The sequence below is a fragment of the Branchiostoma lanceolatum genome, chromosome 3 (genome assembly GCF_035083965.1).
Source record: "Branchiostoma lanceolatum isolate klBraLanc5 chromosome 3, klBraLanc5.hap2, whole genome shotgun sequence".
In the NCBI taxonomy this organism is placed as follows: domain Eukaryota; kingdom Metazoa; phylum Chordata; class Leptocardii; order Amphioxiformes; family Branchiostomatidae; genus Branchiostoma; species Branchiostoma lanceolatum.
The window spans coordinates 6,699,893-6,723,733 of record NC_089724.1 but is presented as its reverse complement, the minus strand read 5'-3'; the positions used below and the strand labels follow the sequence as shown (position 1 = coordinate 6,723,733).

At 41.1% G+C, this 23,841-nt stretch overlaps 2 protein-coding genes across 6 annotated transcripts; one reads left to right on the top strand and one right to left on the bottom strand.

Moving 5' to 3' along the window:
- Positions 1 to 127: 127 nt before the first annotated feature.
- Positions 128 to 14,657, top strand: LOC136429899 (protein RIC-3-like). 5 transcript variants are annotated; one of them, XM_066420002.1, is made up of 6 exons: positions 128 to 235; positions 5,784 to 6,008; positions 7,812 to 8,023; positions 8,678 to 8,858; positions 9,992 to 10,092; positions 10,451 to 14,657. In XM_066420002.1, the coding sequence occupies exons 2-6, from the start codon at positions 5,810 to 5,812 to the stop codon at positions 11,480 to 11,482; spliced, it is 1,725 nt and encodes a 574-aa protein (XP_066276099.1). In that variant the 5' UTR covers positions 128 to 235; positions 5,784 to 5,809; the 3' UTR covers positions 11,483 to 14,657. The 5 variants fall into 5 exon arrangements, with proteins under 5 accessions (XP_066276099.1, XP_066276102.1, XP_066276100.1 ...); XM_066420005.1 differs by having other exon boundaries at positions 150 to 235; positions 5,808 to 6,008; XM_066420003.1 differs by having other exon boundaries at positions 232 to 346.
- On the bottom strand, positions 13,652 to 22,952 carry LOC136429900 (uncharacterized). The gene is made up of 6 exons (XM_066420007.1): positions 22,800 to 22,952; positions 21,685 to 21,888; positions 21,163 to 21,233; positions 20,551 to 20,670; positions 19,429 to 19,572; positions 13,652 to 15,780 (listed from the first exon to the last, which is right to left on the bottom strand). The coding sequence occupies exons 2-6, from the start codon at positions 21,864 to 21,866 to the stop codon at positions 15,461 to 15,463; spliced, it is 837 nt and encodes a 278-aa protein (XP_066276104.1). The 5' UTR covers positions 21,867 to 21,888; positions 22,800 to 22,952; the 3' UTR covers positions 13,652 to 15,460.
- Between the last annotated feature and the right edge of the window lie 889 nt (positions 22,953 to 23,841).

Sequence of the window (23,841 nt, the reverse complement as noted above, 5' to 3'; positions counted from 1 at the left end):
TTAATTCAAATTTCAATCACATGGGTATAAGATTAACCATAATCATAGATTGATAAATCATAACTGATTTATAAAGTAAATTCATTAATTTATTCCAGGTAATTATAGTTTATATTTCGACAATAAATTAAACGCCTCCCCTCTCTGAAGCAGATGTGATCGTCCATCATGGCTAGTTGAAAGGACTGGAAACATTTCATCGAGAAATGTGAGTGTTCGAGGACCATTGTCTCAGGTAACCAGATATTCTGTTTACTTTTGCTGACGGAATCAGACTCAGTAATGACACACTGACGTGCAGCCCGCCATTTTTGGTGTGGGAGTGGATTTTGAGGACTGATTTTCGGTGAGAATTCTGATGTTATGGTGATCATGTTTTCATCTATGATTTTTGCAAAGATAGAGATGGGTGGGTCGGGCAGGAAATAACAAACAATAACTCATCAATAACTGTTAATAATTTGTTTGTCACAACCATATAGTTTAAGGTAGTCCTACGTGCAACAGTGTTCTGTCTAGCTAGTGACTTGAAAACGCCAATTTTCTATAATACTTGAAAGCATTATTTAGGTCTAAACATGTTTAAAACGAATTTGTACATATCTGACGTTATGTGCTCTACATGTAACGTTACATAGGGGAGCTAGCATTAGGTTTGGTAAAACAAGGTAAAAGGTAAAACACAGATAGTTCATCGTAGATTACTTTTGCAACTGAGCATGTGCGTTAGTATCAATATTTTAATACTGAACGTCAACCATAATATACTTAAGATTTGATGTGTACAACCAAGGCAGTTAAAAAATACCAGTAGACCTCCTTGGTACATTGGTAATAGTGTGAGTTATCATGCATGTTGCACATATAGTTATCCAGGTCAGACCTATTAACGTTGTAGCTGCCAAGTCTCTTTCTTCCTCTTTGCAAACAGGAAGCGGATGAAAGAGACATGATGGTAGGAAGGAAATGGTGTTTTTCATTGTGTTCTAGATTCGCAGTTGAAACAGTTCTATAGTACACTGTACAGTATGGAGACATTCAGGTCATGCATTCGTGGTGGACAGATCCTATTAAATTTAAAGTTACAGCTGCCAAATCTCTGTCGTCCTCTTCGCAAATAGGAAGAGGATGAAAGAGACTCATGATCAGCAGCTGTAATTTACTGTAAATGCAGAAATGTTCACAGTGGTTTTATGTTTCTGTTTTCTGCGGTAAGCTCTTCGGGGCGAACTTGAAACCACCGCAATTTTTTTTGGCCCGCTAGAGTCCTACCTGCTCCTACCCCCTTGTCTCAAACGCAAAATTTAATGTAAAACCACTGCGAACACTCCATTTTCTCCCTACCGCAAAATTAAAACCACATGAACTTAAATGCATTTACAGTACCAGGCTACGTGATATCAAGCTGTTTCGCACATTTTTTGTAGGTCAGTGTGCCGAGTAACCTTATTAAGATGCCAGTCTTGTGTAAGAATGGTTGCTAGTACAAATGTCAGTATGATACATGTAACATTAATAGTAATATTGATATATGTATCAAAATTGGCATGAAATGAATTTAGTGTTGGCAAAAATCTCAAACTAGCATGCATGTCTCAGTCAGTCAGTGGCCACTGTATATTACAGTTCCTCTGATTGACATTGTGTCCTTGGCAGGATGTGAAGCTTTGTAAATTGGTTGGCAACTGCCTGCACTTTTCAATACGCCATTGGCAAGCTATTTCAATTTCCTGTGAAAAAAAATATAAGTAACAGCTCTTGGTGGCGGTCACTATGATGTGCAGATGTTGCCACAGTGCAATTGGCTCACCAAATCCATAAAGTGTTGTTGTTGTCTTTGGCACACATTTGTAACATATAAGTGGCTCAGTGGGCATCACTCCACTGTCAGGGAAGGTCGTGTTAAGTGACTTTCCCAAGGGGGATGCTGAATATCGAACCCAGGACCTATTGGTTCTGAGCTCTAACCATTGCGTCACACCGACGCCACATATGTGAATTTCCTGTAACTTGTCGGGAAAGCTACGTATACATTTATTTAGTTTCGTAAAGTTCAAGGTGACAAAAATGTTGCGGAATCCAAAGCTCCTAAATCTAGCTAAAATCATTGTCAGAATGGGCACGATAACAGGAGCCTATACAGTGTTCTCACCAGGATTTTTTCACAGCGTAGGGATCAGGTACAGAAGGCCAACTTTCACGAAAAAGACATAACGGTTGGGTGTCTGGCATCTTCCCGCACAAAATTTTTGAAATTCATAACCAAACAAGGCACCATTTCTTGCACTTTGAGGGATAAATCTTGTGAAGTTAAGTTTTTCCTCTGTCACATCCTCATTCTAAAGCTTAGAATATGAACTTTTTATAAGATTTATGAAGATTCTTCCAAGAAAGAAACACCCCTATGCTCATTGACACACAGCATCGGGGTCCAGATCACAGCATCGGGGGTCCAGATCACAGCATCGGGGGCCCCTATGCTGAAAAGGCCTGGCGAGAACACTGCTATATACTGCTGACATGTTGAAAAATGATTCTGTCAAAGTCAACCAAGGATGTTGTTTATTCTCCCGTGTAGCAAAGTCATACGACAGCAGAATCAGAGCGTGCTGAGTAATAAGGTTGATCCGCAGTCATCCTACTGTAATGCAGTTAAGGCTATTAAGGTTAGCCCACCTCAGTAATGAAATTCATTATGCCCCTTAAACCCTTTTACTCAACACAGACTTTTGTGTGGGATGTCACAGAACTCCAGAAAATAGTGCGTACATAAACATGTGCACCTAGTACCTTTGTGCACCCAAAATTGGAGCTGTGTATCTAATTTTTGACTGTGGATGCACCAGTGCACCTAGATATTTTTGTAGGCTACAGTCATGTATATACTAGTAGGGTAGAGGTACACTGGTATACAAAACATTCTTGAAAGTATATTTATCATACTTCGTTTGATTGTGTAATACTTTTGAAAAGCAACATGTAGCTATAAAATTTCAGATTAAAGTTGGTATGAGAGGCAGTATGGTCGGTAAATATGTCTTGCTGACATTCTACATTATCTTTTATTGTGTACCCAAAATTCTTTCTACATTCACCTACTAGTAAATTTATTTAGGTGCACCAGTACCAGTGTACCTATTCCCAAAAATGAATTTCAAGCCCTGCGTCATGTGCATTATGTTTGAGTATGTCACTGCACTGTGTGCATAGATGTTTAAAAGAAAGTTTTAACCTCCTTTGATACACTCATGCTGCTGCTATACTCTGGTCACTGGGGATTCAAATTATTATCATTATGACGTGAAAGGAAAGGCCTGTACACCAAAGCAGTACTGCCATACTTTTATCCTTCTTTTTGTCCTTTTTTATGTATTCCCCAAATATTGGGCCTCATTGGATAGTGACACAATCACTTTTTGCTTTCAGACACAGTTTACATTTTTTGTACCCCTACAGGGAAATTACCTAATGATTATACTACGGTAGTGACTTAGTGACTAGCCTCCGTTGCAGGCCTCCCCACTTAAGCGTTTTACTAGCGATTTCTTTTCTTCAATTTTTTGGAAGTGTCACGAAACGATTACCACGATCCCAAGCAGATACGGGGCCCAAGCAGATACAGGGGCTCAAGCAGATGCGCCGCCGCCCTCCCCCAAAAAAAAAATTGAAAAAAAAAAATCGCTAGTAAAACGCTAGTGGGAAGGCCTGCAACGGAGGCTACGTGTACTTAGTGACTAGGTGTACATTCATTATCATTGGTCTGGTCTCCCCACATGATTCATTACTGGCAGCCTGCTGCCTATCCCCTGGGGACCCTACAGATTACACATCATGCCTGTGATATGGAAGGCTCCCTGGGGAGACTGAGTTGACCACAGACTGGATTAAATCATGACCTAATTTGGATGTCATGTGTGTGGTTGTATGGCAAGTGGTCAAATTATGGAGACTGATACTGTAATTCTTCCGAAAATAAGAAGCGTCAGCAGGTGAGATTACCTGGTTGTGTAAAACGTCAGCAGGTGAGATTACCTGGTTGTGTAAAAAGAATCTCCTATATACTGTAATTCTTGTTTCTTTCACTGTAACTTTATGTTCACTGTTATCACGGTCACCTCTGTACCGTGAACTTATCATCACCATGAAAAAAACTGTTATTATTTATGATTCCTTCACACATCCGTTCTAAATGTCCATTTTCCTTACACAGTCACCGTTAAATTTTGCTACCATGAAGATAAACTGAATTACAGTAAATGAAAACCAAGTTGCCTGGAGTCACTGTAAATTCATTTGCAAAACCCCTGTGGTTTTATTTCAACGTAGGAGGGAAAGGAAGGTTTATGTGGTGTGCTAAATTCGTGGTTGGAACATTTCTGTAGTACATTAGTCATACATTGATACAAGGAAAACACATTCGTCACATTTCGTGTCATGAATTTGTGGTGGAGAGGATACCATGAAAACCTCGAAAATAATCCTGTAAATTTCTTCGTGGTTTCAATTTCACGGCAGGGAGAAAATGGTGTGTCTGCGGTGGTTTTAAGTTCGCCTTTCAAACAATAGTTGCGCTACATGTACAGAAGCACCGGCGGTGGTTTTAACTTTGCGGCAACGAGCTTACCGCAAAAACTTCGAACATAGCACCACTGCGAACATTTCTGCATTTATAGCTATTACAGTACCACCGTGAAAGACGTACAGTTACAGTGTATTTGACTGAGCACTACTTGTTAGCTGATAAGATCATAGCTACATTGTAATATGTATGTAGTGTATGAAATATTGGTTATGTAAAACACGTGTAGTGATATCATGTAACTGCCCAGTGCTTTATAACAGGAGTACTAGTATTGAATATCCTTTTATTATGCATAATTTGTTCTATTAATGCCTTAACCTCAGTAATGAGATATTATGGATCTTGTCATCCATCAATAATGAATCCTGCCATGCCTGTAAAGCCATCAGATTTTTATGTACGCTTACATATGGTTCACTAGGAATGGCTAATATTGCCAGATAGTTTAACATTGTAAACTGAATTAGGTATGAAATATCTTTGTACGGTGGAGATGAAAGTATCACAAAGTTACACTCAACTTACCGGTACAGTTGAATTCAAAGTCAGTGGCAAGACATAGAAGACCAGAAACTCAACCCATTCTTCATTCTTTACTGTAAAATGTCCTTGTTGGCACTGGAAAAGTTTGAAGTTCAAATAGCATTTCAGAGGGTCAAATTTTCTCTGGGGTGCATGCCCCTGGACCTGCCTACTAGTATGATTGTCGCACTGTTCGGGAAAATATTTCAGCCTGGCGAGAACACTGAAACTTTCAAATTTGTTATTTCCGCACTGTTTCTCAGGGTCGTATAGGGTATTTGCCATAGAATCACCTACTCAGGGGTTCATCTAAATCGGGAAAGAGGGGCGCTGCGCCCTCTTCTTTCAGCCCAGCGTCCCCTTGTCGAATTCAGATTTTAGCTTAATCCCCAGCATACAGCGTTCCTTCAGCGATCGATTCTCCCACGAATACATAGAATTCACTCCCTCGTCTGTGTGTGCTCCCTCTTGTGTATTTTTTCTTGAAAAACCCCTGCTACTAGTATACTTCGAGACAATGATTGGATTCCTTTCTCTAAAGCTCCATTCAAACTCCAATACCATGAATGTTGTTAGTGTTTACCATAGGTTACTACCTGATTGTTCCAGTTTTATATTCTGAAAATGTAAAAAGAAATTGTGAATGTTTGTAATATTCCCCGTTTCTATTCATTTCCAGTGTTGTTGTGAACCCCGTCCCCAGCTATGGCTCACCCCGGCGAGCGTGAGTACCAACGAGTACCGGACCGTCCGGCGCCGGTTCCGCAGCAGGGCATCACCGGGACCCAGACCATCATCGTGGTGTGCGTGTGCGTGCTCTGTATCGCCATGGTGCTGCCCAGGTTCCTCATCCCCGAGGCTCCCGCGCCCTCCACCGCAAGCCAGCCCTTCCCTACACCACACGGTAAAATAAGTAAGGAAGTGGGGCTGACAGCACTAGTAGGTGTAGGGTTCTATCCAGTTTAAGGGCTCAATTTTAACAACAAAGTTGTGGAGGCCCGTCGGAAATATAAGTATTATGTAGCTTCCTTCGCAGACTTCTTGGAGCGGGGGCGTTTATTTTTTTGGGGGGGGAGCACTGATTGATACGCAATTTTTTTTACACAGACCAAGGTACTCTAATGCCGGCTTAGGGAGTTATGTCGCCAAGGGAGTTATGTCGCCGAGGGAAGATCACCTGTCCAATAATCGTCCCTATGCAACATAGCTCAATTGGTCGGGAAACTCCCTTAGCCAGCATTAGAGAACCTTGGTCTGTGTAATTACTTTTAAAAAATCATGTGTCAGCGCTCCCCCAAGAAGTCTGGGAAGGAAGAGTTTTTTCAGCCTCCACCATCATATCTGGAGGATAAACAGCTATTGAGGAAATCAGGCATGTGAGGCACTGACCATTATGATTATACAAGTCGGCCGCTCATACTTTATGGGAAACAGAACATGTCTGGTTGCTCTGGTAGGTAAGAAGGACGACATATACCCACCACTCACTCAAGAGTCAATGTACCTCGGATATTTGGGAACCTCACCTGCTGACATTTTGGTGTCTGTCAGACACCTTCTTCAGAGCTTCTGACTGGAGTACTGCTTCTCATCAGCTACTTATAGCGGTGAGAAGCAGTACTCCAGTCAGAAGCTCTGAAGAAGGTGTCTGACAGACACCGAAACGTCAGCAGGTGAGATTCCTGGTTGTAAAAAAAAGAAACTCCAAATATCCTATGTTTTACCAACCCGATGAAATTATTTTTTTAAGTCAATGTACCTTTTTGCGAAGCAACAAAAGTGGGTTTATCTCTCCAGAGGGTTTTTCAGCCACCACCATCTAATGGAATACCCCTTAATGGAGCAAATTGTAATGTTATACATGTATTATAACACTGAAATCAGTAACATGTAACGTTACCCTTACGGCGCCTCCATGCTGTTTCATTGACTTCTCATGTTTCCAAATGTGCACTGATGTTGAGGGAAATAGTCTTGAAGTAGACCATGATTAGACCATTTGTTCGGCATGGTCGGCTGGAAAAGACAAACCCACTTTTGTACTAAAGCAGCATGTCAAATGGACCTTTGTTGATTTGTAAAATGTGACATTTAACTCAAAATTAGATTGAGTGGCGGGTCTAGATTCCAAGGCTAAATTATCAGTTCTGGAAAAAGTAGTAGTAACCGTTCCATGGTGTTTCGCATGCCTACTTACCCAATAGCATTATTCATAAGTTTTCAAGTTATTCAGAAAAACTACAACCTCATGATGACACGTGTGCTATATTACAACAAGAGCCCCTAATTACATATTTTGCATAGCTTTCTGAATTTTTCATAAGCATCTCCTGAATTGCTTTCAGTCCATTGCTTTTCATGTAGAAAAGTAGATGGTGCACTTTCATATGTTGAGCATGTTGTGGTAAGCAAGCAATGTGTTTATTTCTTTCTGCATGTTATAAGTAATTAGTACGCTGTTTAACATCATTAATACCCACGGTCCCCCAGAGGTTTCCTACATTACAAGTCTTGAAATTCTACCTTCTTGGTACTGAGTCATTCCCTTTTGATTTGTGTTATTCATAAAGCTGACATGACAAACACATTTAACAAACACACACCCGTGCTTGCACATTTCATTTTTCATTTATTTTGAATTATACAGGGAAAAAATACACTAAGATAACAAGCCTGTTTTTCCTTCTTGTACTCTGTCTGTTCATAGATGGCGGAGAGGGTTCCCGTGCCAGAGCCGGCTTGGATCCGATAACACGCCCGGGGTTCGGCCAGGAAGCGTTCAACGAGAAGCGGATGATGCGATCCAGCGGTGGCGGGGAAACAGCACAGACCCAGACCCAGGGGCGGGGCTGGATCGGCGTGGCCCTCCCCATGTACACAGTGGGGATACTCATCTATTTTGTCTACGTTATCTATAAGGTATGCCCTTTTTCCCCAAATATCTTACCTTCATCTTCTCTGTGATTATGTTTCATTCCATGTACATAAACATTGTAGGTGTATTGGTTTAAAAGTATAAGTCAGCTTGGAGTATGTTGAATAAGTTTATACATGTATTGTTTACACAGTAAACATTACATTTAGTATCAATGAATCAATCAATCAAATCAATCAATAACCTTTATTTTAACTGGAAATGCCATGTCAGCCTTGGTTGCTCTTCCCAGAGGTCCAGTTTATCGTGACTGCTTTTGTATAATTTATCAGAAATTCTGATACTGAAACGCTGGAAGATATAGAATCAGGGTTGTCTCCAGCTTTGAATTATTTTTCCATCCCACTCATTGTTTGGGAGCTCATGTTCTTGATTTTCAACATTTCATTGTCAAATCTGTAGTAAAGTGCAGATTTTTTGGACGGATAGGATGAATTTTTTTTCCGTCCCAACAGGTAAATTTCCATCCAATAACAGAGAGACAGGTCCTGGAGACAGCCCTGTATAGAATAAACACATGAATAAACAACTCGGCTGTGCTATGTAAGAAGCACTTTTGATACTAGTAATGTCGTTCTATAACATGGACTGTGTACCAAGCACATTAAATATGGTCTTTCCACACACACACTACACAGATATTCCTTAAGAAGAAGAATGAGCCGTCTCAGAGACCACAGGCAGACAGCTGGCACGACCTGGGTTTCAGGGATGCAGACGAAGCAAACGAAGCCAACCTCCTGAACCGACTGAGCCAGGGGGACCCCCTGCAGAGGAGGGCCAACCCCATGGAGGGGATAGACCGGGGGACCACCATAAGTAAGGAGGGCTCTTTGGATTACTGCAATTCTTTCACTGTAACTTTATGTTCACTCTTTTCACAGTCACCTCTGTATCGTGAACTTATCAGCGCCATGAAAAACCTGTTGTAATTATTTCTGATTCCTTCACACCTGTTCTGTAAATCACTTGCAGCCACCGTGAAGTTAAACTTCAGTGAAAATTTCCATTTTCCTTATACCGTGATATTTTGCTACCGTGAAGATGAAGTGAAGTACAGTAGTTGCTTCGATCAACAGACCTTTGTTGTTGTGTTTCTGAATGTTCTCGGATACTATGCTCGATTTGTTAGTCGTAACTTAACTGTAACTTAATTTCAGCTACTTTAATGGTAACTAGTTAACAGCTAAAGTTTCATCATCGTAAATATTTGATTACTAACATTAGAGACGTTTGAATTAAATGCCGTGAACTACTTCCTTTCCCCCCAACCGCTAAAATTACCAGCTGCAACATTGAGTGGATTTACAGTACTAAATGTGACTGTATTAGCATGAAAGTTCATCTGACTTAGTAAATTACGTACATACTTACGTACATGGTCATACTCAGCAAGTTGACGCATATACAAAGTTTTGCTTCCAGTATTCTATATTGGAGAATATTTTATTTTTTTCATTATCAGATATGACTGTAGTTGGATAATTGTATTTAGCTTCCAATAGTGCAAGAAGATCTGAGCTTTTGTACATTTAATTTTAGATCTTTCAGTTTAAAGCATATTTCCTCTATTCATCGCAAACTTTCAGAAGTCTGCACAGCAAACCTAGGGCTCAAAAAAAATTGTAATTGATCACAGCTATGGTGTATTAAATGTGATTGGTCATTGTACATAGACTACTCAGTGTACCAGCTATAATTAGTCATGTGCTATGTAACACGATCTGTGATTGGTTGAGCGCAAAGCAGGAATACTTGTGATTGGCCCTTGCAGGTGAGCTAACCTAGGGCTGAAAAAAAACTGTAATTGGTCAAAGTTATGATGTATTAAATGTGATTGGTCGGTGCACATAAGCTACTCGGTGTAACAGATATGATTGGTCGTGTGCTATGTAACATGATCTGTGATTGGTCGAGCACAAAGCAGTAACACTTGTGATTGGTCCTTGCAGGTGAGCTGGAGCTACGTCAGCTGGAGATGCGGCTGCACGAGACGGAGCGCCTGATGAACATGATGATGGAGAAGATGGGAGACGTGTCCGGGAAGCTTCAGGTAAATCATAACAAGAACTCTCAGATATCATATATCATATCATACTATTCATAGTCACCAGATAGTTCACTTTGTTTGTGTGATCTTCAAACCAAATGGTCAACTGCAGAAAATATGCAGATTATATTTCCCCTCTTCAAACTGGGGAGAGACAGAATAACGAGTCCAATTTGCTGTTTCTTGTAGTTTCATTGATTGATTGATTGATACTGTTGCAGAAGTGTCAAATTGATAAATGCTCTTTAAGATCAAAAGGTTCTGTCATGAAGAGAAATTCTCATATGTTGAAGAAGCTGCTTTCAAATAATTGATTATCCTTCACTCCATGTTGACTGTTGATTTTGTTGTGTATAAACAGGAGGAGATGGTGCGGTACCAGGAGAAGTATCTGTCAGACCAGGAGCTGAACGACCTACCTGAAGAAGACGGCAGCGGGGAGGGGGGGCAGGACGTGCCCCCGGGCGGGGAGGGGGGCGACCTTGCAGAACAAGTCCAGGTGGAAGACGTCCAAGCCTCCTCTTTAGAAACTGAGCTGCGAAAGCGACGCGGCCCCGGAATCGAGTTCAGCTTCACGCAACCAGAGAGCGACCAGGCCGACCTGGACCCCACGGACGACCCAGACAACTACGACAAGTACTCGGGCTCGCTGCGCGTGGACAGGAGGGGATCGGAGTACGAGTACGAAGAGTCGATCCGCAGCATGGAGGTGCAGTACGACGAGGATTCCGAGCAGTCGTCGGTGAACGAGAGCTGGGACTTCACGGGCGAACTCTCCGCCAAGGAACTTGAGGAGATCCAGGAGGCCGTCCAGGACTACCTCGGGGAAGAGAACCTGGTTCTTGAAGGCGCGGAAGACGGCAACGTCGGCCCGAAGCTTGCCGAGGAGGTCCTCCAGGAGTTCAACCGCCAGGACGTTTGGGATAGCGAAGAAGATGCGATCGACCCGGATCAGATCACTCCTGATGTTGACCGGAATGCTGAGGAAGATGACAACATCCAGGCTGATGAGGGGTTGCCGAGCAACAACGTAGAAGGTGTGAACGATGCCGACATGGATGATGTCGGCCGGGACGGAGTAGAGGACATCTTTGGTCTGGGCCACGTGGGGGACGACGACATCTACGCCGACGAGGCAAGGATGGAAGATGAAGACTTACCCGCGCACTTCCAAGACAGTGACGAAGAAGAAGAGGAAGAGCTACCGAAGAAGTACAGGATTCACCAGGACAGCATTCCAGAGGCGGAGCGGACAGAGGACAGGAACGTTGGATCTTCTGCCCAGAACTCTGGGGGACCATTCCATAGTACAGACACAGACAGGTCCAACATGAACACATGGGATTGTCCTGAAGCTGACAACCTACTGCAAGACAAGGACAACAACAACTAAGGCTGGGTTTACACGGAGTCGACTCGGGGCTGTGTGTGAGGCTTTGGGCGTTTTGAGTGGAGTTTTTTTAATAGAAAATGTTACTCTAGCTGCCTCGGGTTCTCCTTGCACAGTCCTGAGTCGACTCCAAGTCAACTCAAAAACGTGTGCAAATTGGGCCTGAGAGAACAACTGGACATCGAGCTCATGTTGCAGACAGTCATTTGGAGCTGAAAGTATAGATTGTAGTGTTTGTCTTCTGTTCTTGTAAAACGGGGCTAAGTGCTTCTGTTTTAGTCACCATGACTTTGAAGTTTCTGTATTTGCAAACAAGTTGACCAAAAAAATGCAGTATGCTTATCTAGGAAAAGGCAACTTTTTTATTGCATAGGCCATTACTTGCAGGCAGTATAATGTAGTGCTGTGAAAAGTTCATCCAGGTGTGGAATGAATAGAATGATGTAGGAATGTCCACAGTTGCCACACACCTTGTGGCCTGAATTACAGTGAAGTGGCATAGGTAGCAAAGGATTGGTATGTTTGACAACAAGACACTGTTGAATTTCTGCCAAAAGTTTCAAAGAATTTGTGTGAATAGCCAAGATATATATATTTTCCCTAACAGTATAGTAGAACTGTGGTGAAGATCCACACTGTATTTCCCCCTTGATGCACAGTCCGAATGTGAGATGGTTCAAAATGTAGATTTGTTGCAGAGTTTGTGTGTGTTGCATAACAGTGGTTATGATGTACTTAATTTCAACCTTGTAGATTTCTCCTTGCAACAGCTACTGACTCAGCAGTCTTATGCTTAGGTCCCAATTGCGCCGGTGCCCGTAAGGGGTGTAGTCCTGGCCAGGTACCTCCCAGTGCTCGCACGATTAGCTCACGGCATCTATTTGTTACCGGGTCCCACATTGATTTTAAGTCAGAGTTAAAATGATCCGGGTCCCGGCTGGGGCCCACAAATAGCCCAGCAGCCGCAGGGTGTCCCACGCAGGGGTCACGCCCAAAAGTGTTAAAAAAAACAGCCCGTCAACTACCTGGCGGGGCCCCTTTTCCTATTGGGACCTAAGCATTAACAGGATTATGTAGCACTATAGCATGTATAAATTACTCCATTAAATCTATGAACATGTTGCTAGATTTCGAGAAAGTTGACTGACAAAGTTTTGGTTTGAGATTGACACTTCGTGTTCCGAGGGTACAGTTATCAGTTACAAAGATGATAAATGATGATATTGATGTACAATTCACGTATATTTGTGTGGAGAATACCATAGTTAATCATAGCTACTCAAGGATTTCAGAATTTTTCTTAAGTGTGATGTGTTGTGAAGTGACACTTTTTCTTACATTGGACTTTTCACCATCCTAAAAGCCCACCATGTTTGTGATGGCCGTGTGGTCACAAACATGGTGTAAAAAAATAGTCATGAGAGCTTGTGGCACAAAAACACTGACATACTTAAAAAAATAGGGTCAGTTTTGAATTTAGCATTGTAGTATATGTTGATTTTTTGGGGGATATGCTGTGTTCAGTTGAAATCTATCCTATCCAAAACCTGAATTTCAACAGTGTGATATTTGCTTTTAACCTTTAACACACTGAAGTAGCCGTTTGGCACCCTGTTTGGCAGCAGGGAGAAGTTAAAAAGAAGATTTGATTTTTAAGTGTTGCGACAATATTGCAACTTTACAATCTACAACCATTCCTGACAAGTGTTAACCCTTTGCTCGCTACTGTTTGTTGCTATCAACATGGAGACGACTGAACTGATTGACCCCAGCAGGTTGATAGTTAAACCACCATGTCAAGATATACATGCAGCTACATTGTATGTATCCCAGATAGTTGAAACATTCTCTTTCTATTTGGTGTACTTTAATAACTCCGGGATTACAATTAGATTACAGATGTATATAACTTGATATATCCTCACTCTGTTCACGTTTGAGGTCTTAGTCTGAGATATGTATATATGTGAACATTTTTGGTTGGTTGTAGCAAAGATTTAGTACTTTGATATTTGTACGTACATGTAGTACCGTGTACGAAGTTGCCTGAGTGTTAGTGTTGAAACATTGTTGCAGTTCTATGGTTTATTTTTGCATGTTTCATTAGTTAGCAGTTACAACAAGATTGTCATATCTGTTCATGTTTTCAAACACAGTTACGATTTATTTATATTTTCTATGTACAACAGCTTTCCTTTAGTATATGCTATGAGTGGAGGCATAACTTTGTAATTGATAAGTAAACAACAAATACACAAGACTTACTATTAAACAACTTAAAGTTCCAAACTTTCGACGACAAAGTCAACAGATTTACGGTTACTATAGTTTTAAAAAAGAATATTGGAAAGAAATTGCCATCAGTACATACATTTGCTTGGGCTTTGTGTCGAAAGAATTGACAATATTGAAATACAAGGTTTTAACCAGGTTAAGATTATACTAGTACATACCAACTGATGTACATAATACCCGATCATTACCAGCAATGTGTTGACAAAGATTTCACATGTCTACATTTCTATTCTATTCTGCTGTAAGATAGACTAAGTCACAGTTGTAGTCTGGATTATAACAAGGTTTGTTAGATGTGTTTCTGGTTTGTTGTTCACGTTTTCAATTTCTTGCAGCTATCTTTTGTGCTTGATGTGTGTGTCAGGATTTTTAGATAGATTTTTGTTCCGTTATTTTTTGTAAAGAAGACACAATGTACATCACTGATGATTGTGTTTATCACCTTTAGCACATTGAAGTTGATGTTTTGGCTACCAATTCTCTATTGATTATAGGGTTAGACAGACAGCTAGGGAGTAGGACCCCGAATGATGCCATTTTCAAAGGAGCTATTGTTGAGTTTTATACCAATCCATGACTACATGTATGTACAAAACATTGGAAATGAAAAAGAGAGCCCTAAGATTTTCGACTCTGTAGTGAGCATTTGTGCTACAACATTAGCCTATCGTAAACTGGATACATCTGTCACCACTCTCACAAAAAAATACACAGTCACATTTTTACACTAGAAAAGCCAAGACTGGCAAGAGCCTTCAATGAGTTTCTTGAACTTTTCGGTTGTAATAATGTTCTCGATCGCTAGGTGGCAGTTCTGTGTTGTGTACTGCACCAGTACTGCAACTTTCGGTGTGACAATAAACCAGACTGCTTGCCATTCTAAGTGCTGTCACAGTCATTCTTTTGGCTCTAAATGGAAGGAACTGATATTATTAAAGAAGTTGACAATTGAATTACGAATGTGAACAATTACTGGTATTGAATGTGAAGACTTTGGTGCACGTTTTTGCAACACTAAGTAGAGGTCACAACGAAACGTTTAAGGTGTATGAATACAAGGTACTGTACAATAGCTAATATCAAGTATCGACCAGGGCTCGAAATTCATTTTTAGAATAAGTGCACTGGTGCACCTAACTTAGATGCACAGTACGAATTTGGCGTGCACATCATAAGATAAAGTAGGATGTCAGAAAAGTATATTTACAAACCGTACATATACGAGAACTTCAATCTGACATTCTATAGCTGACTTCAACATTTTAAACATCAAAGTAGAACCTACAACAGTTATTGCTCTTTCTGATAAACTTAAATTTCACAAATATTCTGTACACTGGTGTACAATCGTACCTCTACCCTATAGCCTTCAAAAATATCTTGCGCCTGCAGTACAAACTTAGGTCCACAGCTCCAATTTTGGGTGCACAAAGGTGCACATGCACCCAGTATTTCGAGCCCTGAAACGACGTTTCCTTGCCCTTTAGTTATAGGAAAGGAACATATATATACGATATAATGTGTCTTACAAGGTGTCTTCCAAGCCAAAGCTTACATATAGCAAGAACATAGTATATAGTGTCCTTGCATAGAGTAACACTAAGTCTTAGTGTTCTGCCTAGACCTATCATGCGTGAGTCCTTCAAGATACATTTTCTGAAGTCAGTTCTTTCTTCAAACGTGTTCTCAAGAGAACCTGATCCGTACTTTCATCCTTAATGGTCTGCCCTTGACTATGACCCACTGCCAGAACCCCCGCCGTACTACAGGGGTGTACTCCAGACTGCAGGGGTAGGTCTTTATGGCCCAGTTCTCCCCCATGTCCATCATGGTATCGCCCGCCGGTGTGAGTTCCATGTCGTCCGTACAGTTGAAGGAGCTGACCATAGCGTGGCAGTCAGGTAGGAAGTCCGACATCATGTCCGCCATCATGGTAGGGAACTGGGCGGCAACCTCCTCCATCTTGCCACAGTCCGCCATCTTGGACATGAACTCCGGACAGTCATCTGTGATGGTCATCAAATTGTGGGTTAGGATGGAACTTGAGATATCTCGGAAGTTCATGATCAGTAAATGTATGTCATAGAATAGTTCAAATAGTTTGCTAAATTGCTATTTTTATCTCCATGAAAAATGGAGATATAGTTTTGGGCGTGTCTGTCTCTCTGTGTGTTTGTGATTCCGGACTATTGTACTCAGCATACTGACTCCTCGAAATGTAGGTGTTGAGAAGACGAAAGTCAAGGTCGATTTTGGGCCCCCTAGTATGTGACCTTGGTACTGCAGCAGAAGTTCTATGGTCTTGATTTTCTTGAGTGGCAGATAGCTTGTAATACAAGGAAGAAGTGGTGTAGGCTTGGGCCCCCTAGCAACTTGCTCTGGAACTACAGGGCCGTTTGTTTTACCTATGTAATGTGTGTATGTTCTAGTTTATGAGTATTGTATGTGTTCAGGGACACCTAAAAACAGACCGCAGGTCTCACTGTGACTTCCCCGGTAAAATAAATAAAGATGAAAATGTAATGATTTTTGCACCAGATTTAAAGGCACCCAGAGCACTTTATGTGGCTTCAAACTCAAATTAAACTAGAAAGGCAACATTTGCGAGCAAATACAGCATGTTTAGCCATACTCCTCGCCATGCAAAAAATGGACTCTCCCCAAATAACAATGGACCATTCTAAGATACTTGCACTAAAAAAATGAATCACCCCAGTCCAAAACTGAGTCTTCCAGTAGCACCTCAACACAATATGGACCAGTCCACAACCATATCCACTAATTGATTAACACTTCTGCTAAAGAATGGACTTTTTCATAATCATTCCAGCTCAAAATTGAAAGAAATAATTAAAGAATCCTCCCCTTGCAAGAATGGGATATTCCGTGCCATTTCCATGTAAACCAGTCGAAAAATATCCGCTGAAAATTACACTCTTGCGCATAATCAACCCAGTTCAAAATTGAATTAAAAAAGATCAGCCCCAGGGAAGAATGAAGTTTTCCATAGTATACATATGAAGATTTGACAGGAGACGAAGGAAATGACCAAAAACAACATATTTGGGTCAATTCAAAGTCACCGAGAGGGTTTTAATATAATATTTGTAATATGTTTGAACTATTTTGATTAAAATAATGTCTAAGTCACAACAGTTCTAAAGTGTTCAAACAATTAGAATTGAAACTTATAACATGTTTGAACTCATTTCACATACGTTGGAAACATTTCGAACGTAACTACACAAAAATCTCTTTATTTAGAACAGTTTCAAACCATCTATCCAAATGTTTCAATGTTCGAACAATTTGTAACAAAAGATTTTCACAATTGCCCTCATAAACGAAGGTGCTAAGTCCTCCTGTGTGTTTCTGCCTATTTTCGGTGGCCGCGCTAGACCACCAGCGGATTTGTTTTGACGGAGCGTCACCCGCGCGCGACGATGTACACTGTTCGGCACCGCTAATATCCGGCATTTTCCCGCTCCAAAACACTCCACAAGACCCACGTTTTTAGTGTTTTGCCTCTTGTGCAACACGATTCGATTTGCATTACTAACGGGACGAAAATGATAGAAAAAATTCACCCCGTCCCGGCGTCCGTCCCAAAAACATGAACGACATGAAAATATATTTTCTTACAGATTCAATCACAAAAATCAACAGCATGGGATTCCAAATTTTCGCAACGGCCGACCATTTATCATGGTTGAACTTCCTTCCAAGGCGTGCGATAGATAAACATTCCCGGCACATAATAGTCACTAGTACCAGACTAACGCAAGCTCATGATGATAATAGGGAGAAAGTTTGTCAGTGAAGTTTGGCCACCAGAGGGTACATTCATTTAACGTTACAAGCTAGCGCAAAGGGGCGAATCATTGACCTTACCGGGGACTGACTCTACTGGCCTAATCATTCCTTTTTTGCCGAATTCTACGATCCATACGCCCGTACGTAGGACATGTAGGAAGGCACCGCCTACCACCCGCCTTTGATCATGTATGAAGTCGGCGGCAGAGAGAGATCATCAATCAATTTTGACAGGAGTGTCGCGCCAGTCTGAGGAGAAACGATCTCCCGTGTTGTGTTGAAGAATTTGGAGTTTGAAAATATCTGGAATAACTAATGCTAGAATAAACATTCACAAAATCATTGATTTAACTTGTTTTCTGTTATAAAATTTCCTAAACTGCAATTTAACCACTGAGTTTAAGGGAACATGGTGTTTTCCCGATAATCACGTTAAATGTTTATGTCCGGTCTTTCCTCCTCGTAAGCAAACTTCAAGCTTGGCCAGGTGCAAGGCACTCGGGGTCAATGACCTGTAGGTCATATGTAGTATTGAAAGTGACAGAAGTGGCAAATATTGTCAAGAAAGCCCAAAATAAATCGTTTTGAATATATGTATGCCAAAAATGGGAATGTAGTCCTTTAAATATTTGTTCAAGCCACATATACAGCAAATTTCAGGTCATTCGGTTGAAATACAAGGGCGCAGGAGGCCAAGATATGCTAAAAATAGCCTAAAAACCTCAATAAAATCACTTTCAAGGTCAATATCAAAAAAAGGAAAAGAACGTACATTGGTTTTTGCCTACATTACCTCTGTACCAAATTTCAGGTCATTTGGTCAAAAAATGACAGAGATGAATCGATTTGAAGATTTGACAGGAGAAGAAACATGAGAGAAAACAATATGTTGAGCCATACTTATGGCTAAACATAAAAACTCCAGTTTTTAGCCATTTCTACACATAGTAAGTTTCAATAACACTATACCATTACATATCGATATTCAAGGAGCAAAGATGCGATGTCGCTGTGTGTTGAGCACTCAAAAAAAAAATCCAAGCGCTGTCAGCGCCGCCGTTTTTGTTCTCAAATTTTCCGACTTCTTGGAACGTGACGTCCCGTCGCCGGAACTTTCAGAGAACTGACCGTTCCAGTCGAACACAGGAATAACGCACAAGTACATGAGAGACGAACTTGGTAGTAGTTGGCAATGTGTTACGTAAGCTCCGTCCCCTTGAGTGCCCGAGATATTTTCTTTTTCATTTCGTTTTTTTCTTGGGTATTCATGTAGCCAACGCAGTGAGATATCTGTCCCAGATATGCATTGTCATTTCTGCTTGTCATTTCTGTCCCACTAGCGCTGTTTTTGACGGAGGTGTTCCAAATAGAACAGGGGGTTCTATATGGTGTTCGACGGGAACGGTCCATTACCGACGAAAAAACCGTTTTGAGTTCTGTTTCAATCTAATTACACTAGGCGCGTGAAACTAAAGGGGTCATTGTGTAGCTTATTTTCGCGTGGCTTTTGAGCGCTTGTGACATGTGATCATCACGCAAATGTGGTAAACAGTGGCATTAAATGACAATTTCATAAAGATTACAGCAACTAGAATATTTCCAATTTTCAAGCCACATAAAATGCTCTGGATGCCTTTAAGTTCATCTGTTGTGACGTTATATGTCTTTTCATTGATTTAACTTTGTGTTACGTACAATATATTTTTCTAAAACTCAAAACTTGCACCACGGAGGGAAAAAAACACAAACTCAGGCGCACACACTCACATACACCCACGTCTGCCGGCCGTGCATGGACTGGACTTGCTTTTCTAGTAGCACGTCCTGATAAAAACCCCTACCCGTAAAGTCGGGGTCTTCCATTAGGTCGTCCAGACTTTCGTCAGAAAAGCCGAGCGTCATCCTGTGGTCCCCGCCGCCGTACTCCAGCATCACACGCCGCCCCGCCAGCCGCCAGTGGAGGGTCCGGGCACCGCACCGAGGCTCTGGGGACACAGCGTCAGATTTTTTTTTTAATACGCAGTTTTTCACTCAGCAGCTTAGTAGTTAATCTTTAACCTCCATTTACATTAATCCACCGGGTTACATAAATCCGCCACTTTGAAAAACAGTGTGTTTGAGAGATCTTTAGTGCAGAACCCCCCCCCCCCCCCCACACACACACACACAGGTATGCACAGTTTATATATACAGAAGTGTATTATATGACAGAATAAAGTTAGGTTGGAAAATGAACAGAGCCATGGTAGAGGGAAAGCTTCTATTTTCTATAAGCGTGGCTTCGAGCTTAGCATCATCATAAATATATAATCATCCTTCCTCGACACTAGGACGGGAGCAGTTCTTTGAATATATCAGAAAATGAGCCCAACAAATCTTAACATATAACATCTACTAAGTAAACACGATTCCACCAGGGTACATAATTCCACCACCCTGAAAAGATGCGTCCAAACACATCTCAACCCATATGATATATGGAATTATGTACCCTGTTGGAATCATGTTTACTTAGTAGATGTTATATTACGAAATGAGTTGTCTATTCAGACCACTAAAATCTATCCGAATTTCCCTAAGCTTACAGACAAAGAAAAGACTATTCTTCTTTTAACTACCAAAAAACCACAAATTATAGAAAAGGTGGGACATTACGTCTTCCATTGCTTACAAAAGAGAAGTCAAATCCTTCACTAGTTATAATTTAGATAAGCAGCATTTATAACTATTTTGTACACTGTTCTTTTATGTATTTTATTTGCATCTAGCCTTCGGGCATGAATTTGCAATAAACTTATTATATTGATGATGAGTCTTCAAATATGTAATGTTCTAACGAAAACTCCAACCGCCCTTCCAACCTTTTTTTAACCTTGAAATGTTACATTCTTTTCGGCCGTGGCCTTTTTTCAAGAGTTTAAAATATGTTCCCGCGGTGTCGATCATAACTAATCTCAACCTACCGAGATCCTCCAGCTCTTGTAGATGGTCCATGACGTCATTCATCCCCACCTCGCCCGGGTCAGTCATGTCCCCCATCATGGCAGTCATGGACGCGTTTATAGCCGGGAAATTCAGCAGGTCTACGGAGGGCAGGTTTAAATGTATGGAAATTGTTGTACATATTCTGGCAAGGAAAGAGACGGTGGATACGTCCGAATTCGCATTGCGACACTACGTCGCAAGGATGGTCAGAAAGAGTATCATTACACTTATGAAAAAGTCATTTCTCACTAAAAAAGGACAACATAAACAGCATAAAGACAGCATAAACGTGCAATAAAGGTCTATCATTCACCAAAGCAGTGGTGAAAATCTCAAATAGGTGAATATAACAAATCGCGTATTCAAAGAAAGTCAACAATGTGACATTGAAATGTTACGAACATCTTTTTATGAGGGGGGAAGTTTTAAACATCACTGGTTTTTACCCGATACTTTCTGTAACGTCTATAAGTGCTAGGGAATACAGGCTACACTTAATGACACTGGCTAATGATATCTTACAACCTACAAAATATGGTTACTCAGTTCAGGCGGCCCAACATCATGGAAGAATATCATTCATCAGTTACCTTGCGTACAGGTGGTGTTACAGGGCGGGCCACAGTCTTCCCTGCACATTTGGCATAACTGTCGCGACAACCTGTGAACAGATTGAAAAAAAAGTATATGATATGTTAAACTACCATCTCATGATCTTCCTTCAGTGCAAAGAGTTGATGCATGTCATAACTGTAGCTATAACATGTGAACAGACTGAAAAAGTATAATGTGTGAAACTATAATCTCATGCCTCTTCCTGCAAAGATTTGATACCCTCTTATGACAACCCCTAATGATCCCTAATGGTATCTCGCGTTTTACACACAAATTTCACAGTCACATATCACTCTTTCCCTGACAAGTGTCTCCCTCCGGTATACGACCAACGTTCACCGCCAGCTCCTGACATAGTCACCTAACGTTACATGTAACGTTATATATGTCCCACGAACTTAGTTCAGTACCCAGAGGTGGCCCCTTCGCCTTCCATTTACCAATGACATTATCATTTCACTGAGCAAACTCGTTAAAAAATGATAAAGATAACTTGCCTGTATTTTGTGTATTGTGGAATCGAGTCCTCCCCGCACAGAAAGCACCACTGACACACCTCTCCGTCCGACACGTCATTCTCGACCTTGTTCCGTACTAACTTCGTCAGCCATGTCCGCCAATCGCCGTGTGTTACGGCTACATAGCAGACCAATAGCAACACGACACTAACGCACTTCATTGGGCAGTTCCTCTGTGGTATCCTATGATAACAGAAACACACATTTTGAGGCATGGGGATTGGCTGATTTGCAAATAAGTTATACAAGTTCTTAATCATATACGTCAGCGTAGATATGCCATATAAACCAACTCATAAGGAACCATACAGCCTCCTATATTTATACATTTACCAAGAAGCGAGAGGAAGCCGAAAGTGCTAGAGTATGCGTTTATATGCACATGAATATGATTGTTAGCCCCGGCCCATGTGACCTGTGCTTAGCCCAGTGGGGCGAAAATGTACAATAAAGGTCTTCATTCATTAAGACATTCCGATTTCATACGCCTTCATTATCAAGCCATGTCTCTCCCATTGTAACTACGTATGTGTCAACTATACTACAAACCAGTACAATATCTACATCGGACTAAGTGAAGTTTAAGAAGAAATTGCAAAAGGCGTTGTTTGAATTGACGGTAAAGCCGCGTTAAAACGTTAGAAACGACACAAGGTCGGTGAAAGCCACCAGAACGACATGTGCCTGTAGTAATTGTTGGTGCCCACGTTCTCCCTTCAGGCATAGGGCGAGTGTGACATAGGGTCGGGAGAGTCGTCTAACCAGTCTTTGTCTGAAATCACCCCCGGTTTTCATTCAAAACAAACTAATGTACCATGTATTTTTGGCGTATACGTAATGTTCCATGATCTGCCAAGCTCGTAATGTTACGTCTTGACAAATACCAAGTCATTTGATACTCAAAAAGTAACAGATGTCTCCAAAAAGACAAGTTTACAGTGTCGCAAGTTCTCAGTCCTGAACTGACCTGAAGTAAAAAGTCATATGAACCCAACGTAATTTCTTTAAAGGTTACCAGCGTTATAATTTACACTGTGATTTACGCATACCATGTGATATTCATTGACGTCAGGAAACAAAGTCAGCAGACTCACCTGTAATGGTTTTATAGGAACCAGACAGTTACTGAACACAATGTGTGCCACCGAATGCCTTCAATACACAACAACATGTCACTAGTATGATACTATCAGTGTGTGGTTAGTATGTCGTCGTGACTTTCGTTCAGTGGAGAAGGTACCACTGGAAAACAAAGGGAGGGGTGTTAAAGTTCTAGTACACTGGCCATGGTGTGTCTAAGTTACCGAGGGTTATACGACTTGTATCATCTTTTTGTAAAGATATTTACTATTGAACTGATTTTCATGCGTACATCTAGTAGATTTTGCCATGTTTTAAAGATGTTAAAGTTGGTTAATTTTGAATCCGTAGATAGTTATAGTTTGTTCCAATGTCAGTTTTTTGTTTGACTGGTGGTGCCAGTCTCCCAATCATACTGCATCACTGCCACAATCATGACGTCATATCCAGAGTTTCGTTCACTCAAAAATCAATGCTGCAAGGAATCTCACATATGGTTATTAAAAGGTTAGGTTATGATGTGAGGTAGATATACCTTATTGTGACGTGAGCCTTCGTAGTGCTAATGACGCCGAGGTATACACAGACGATCATAGAACAAAAGAACAGTCTGAACCGGCCGCAAGTTTTCATTTTCTTCGATCTGGGACGGATAATCTCCAAATGTTTTCCAAAGAACGTCCCATTGATAACGTTATACGTACATAAAACAGTGTAATTCCTCAAATTGACTATTGGTTCTAACGTTATAAGTGTTACTTAGGCCACAGCAAGTAAATTTTATGGATGACATCCTCTGCAGACTCCGAATGTAGTGCGGGCGAAATTTATCATTTCCTCACATGCAGGACCATTTAATACCTCCTATAGCTATCCTCAAGCCCTTTAAATTTGATAAGACTTTCATAAGTGTCAACCATATATGGATCGAATGGTGCAAGCACACAGTGGATCGCAAGGGGGCGTTTGTGCTAACTACTAAAAGTTACCGTCCGGTTTTCTCTCCCGAACATTCTATTTCTGTTAACGTTACATACGCTATGAAGATACGTGCAC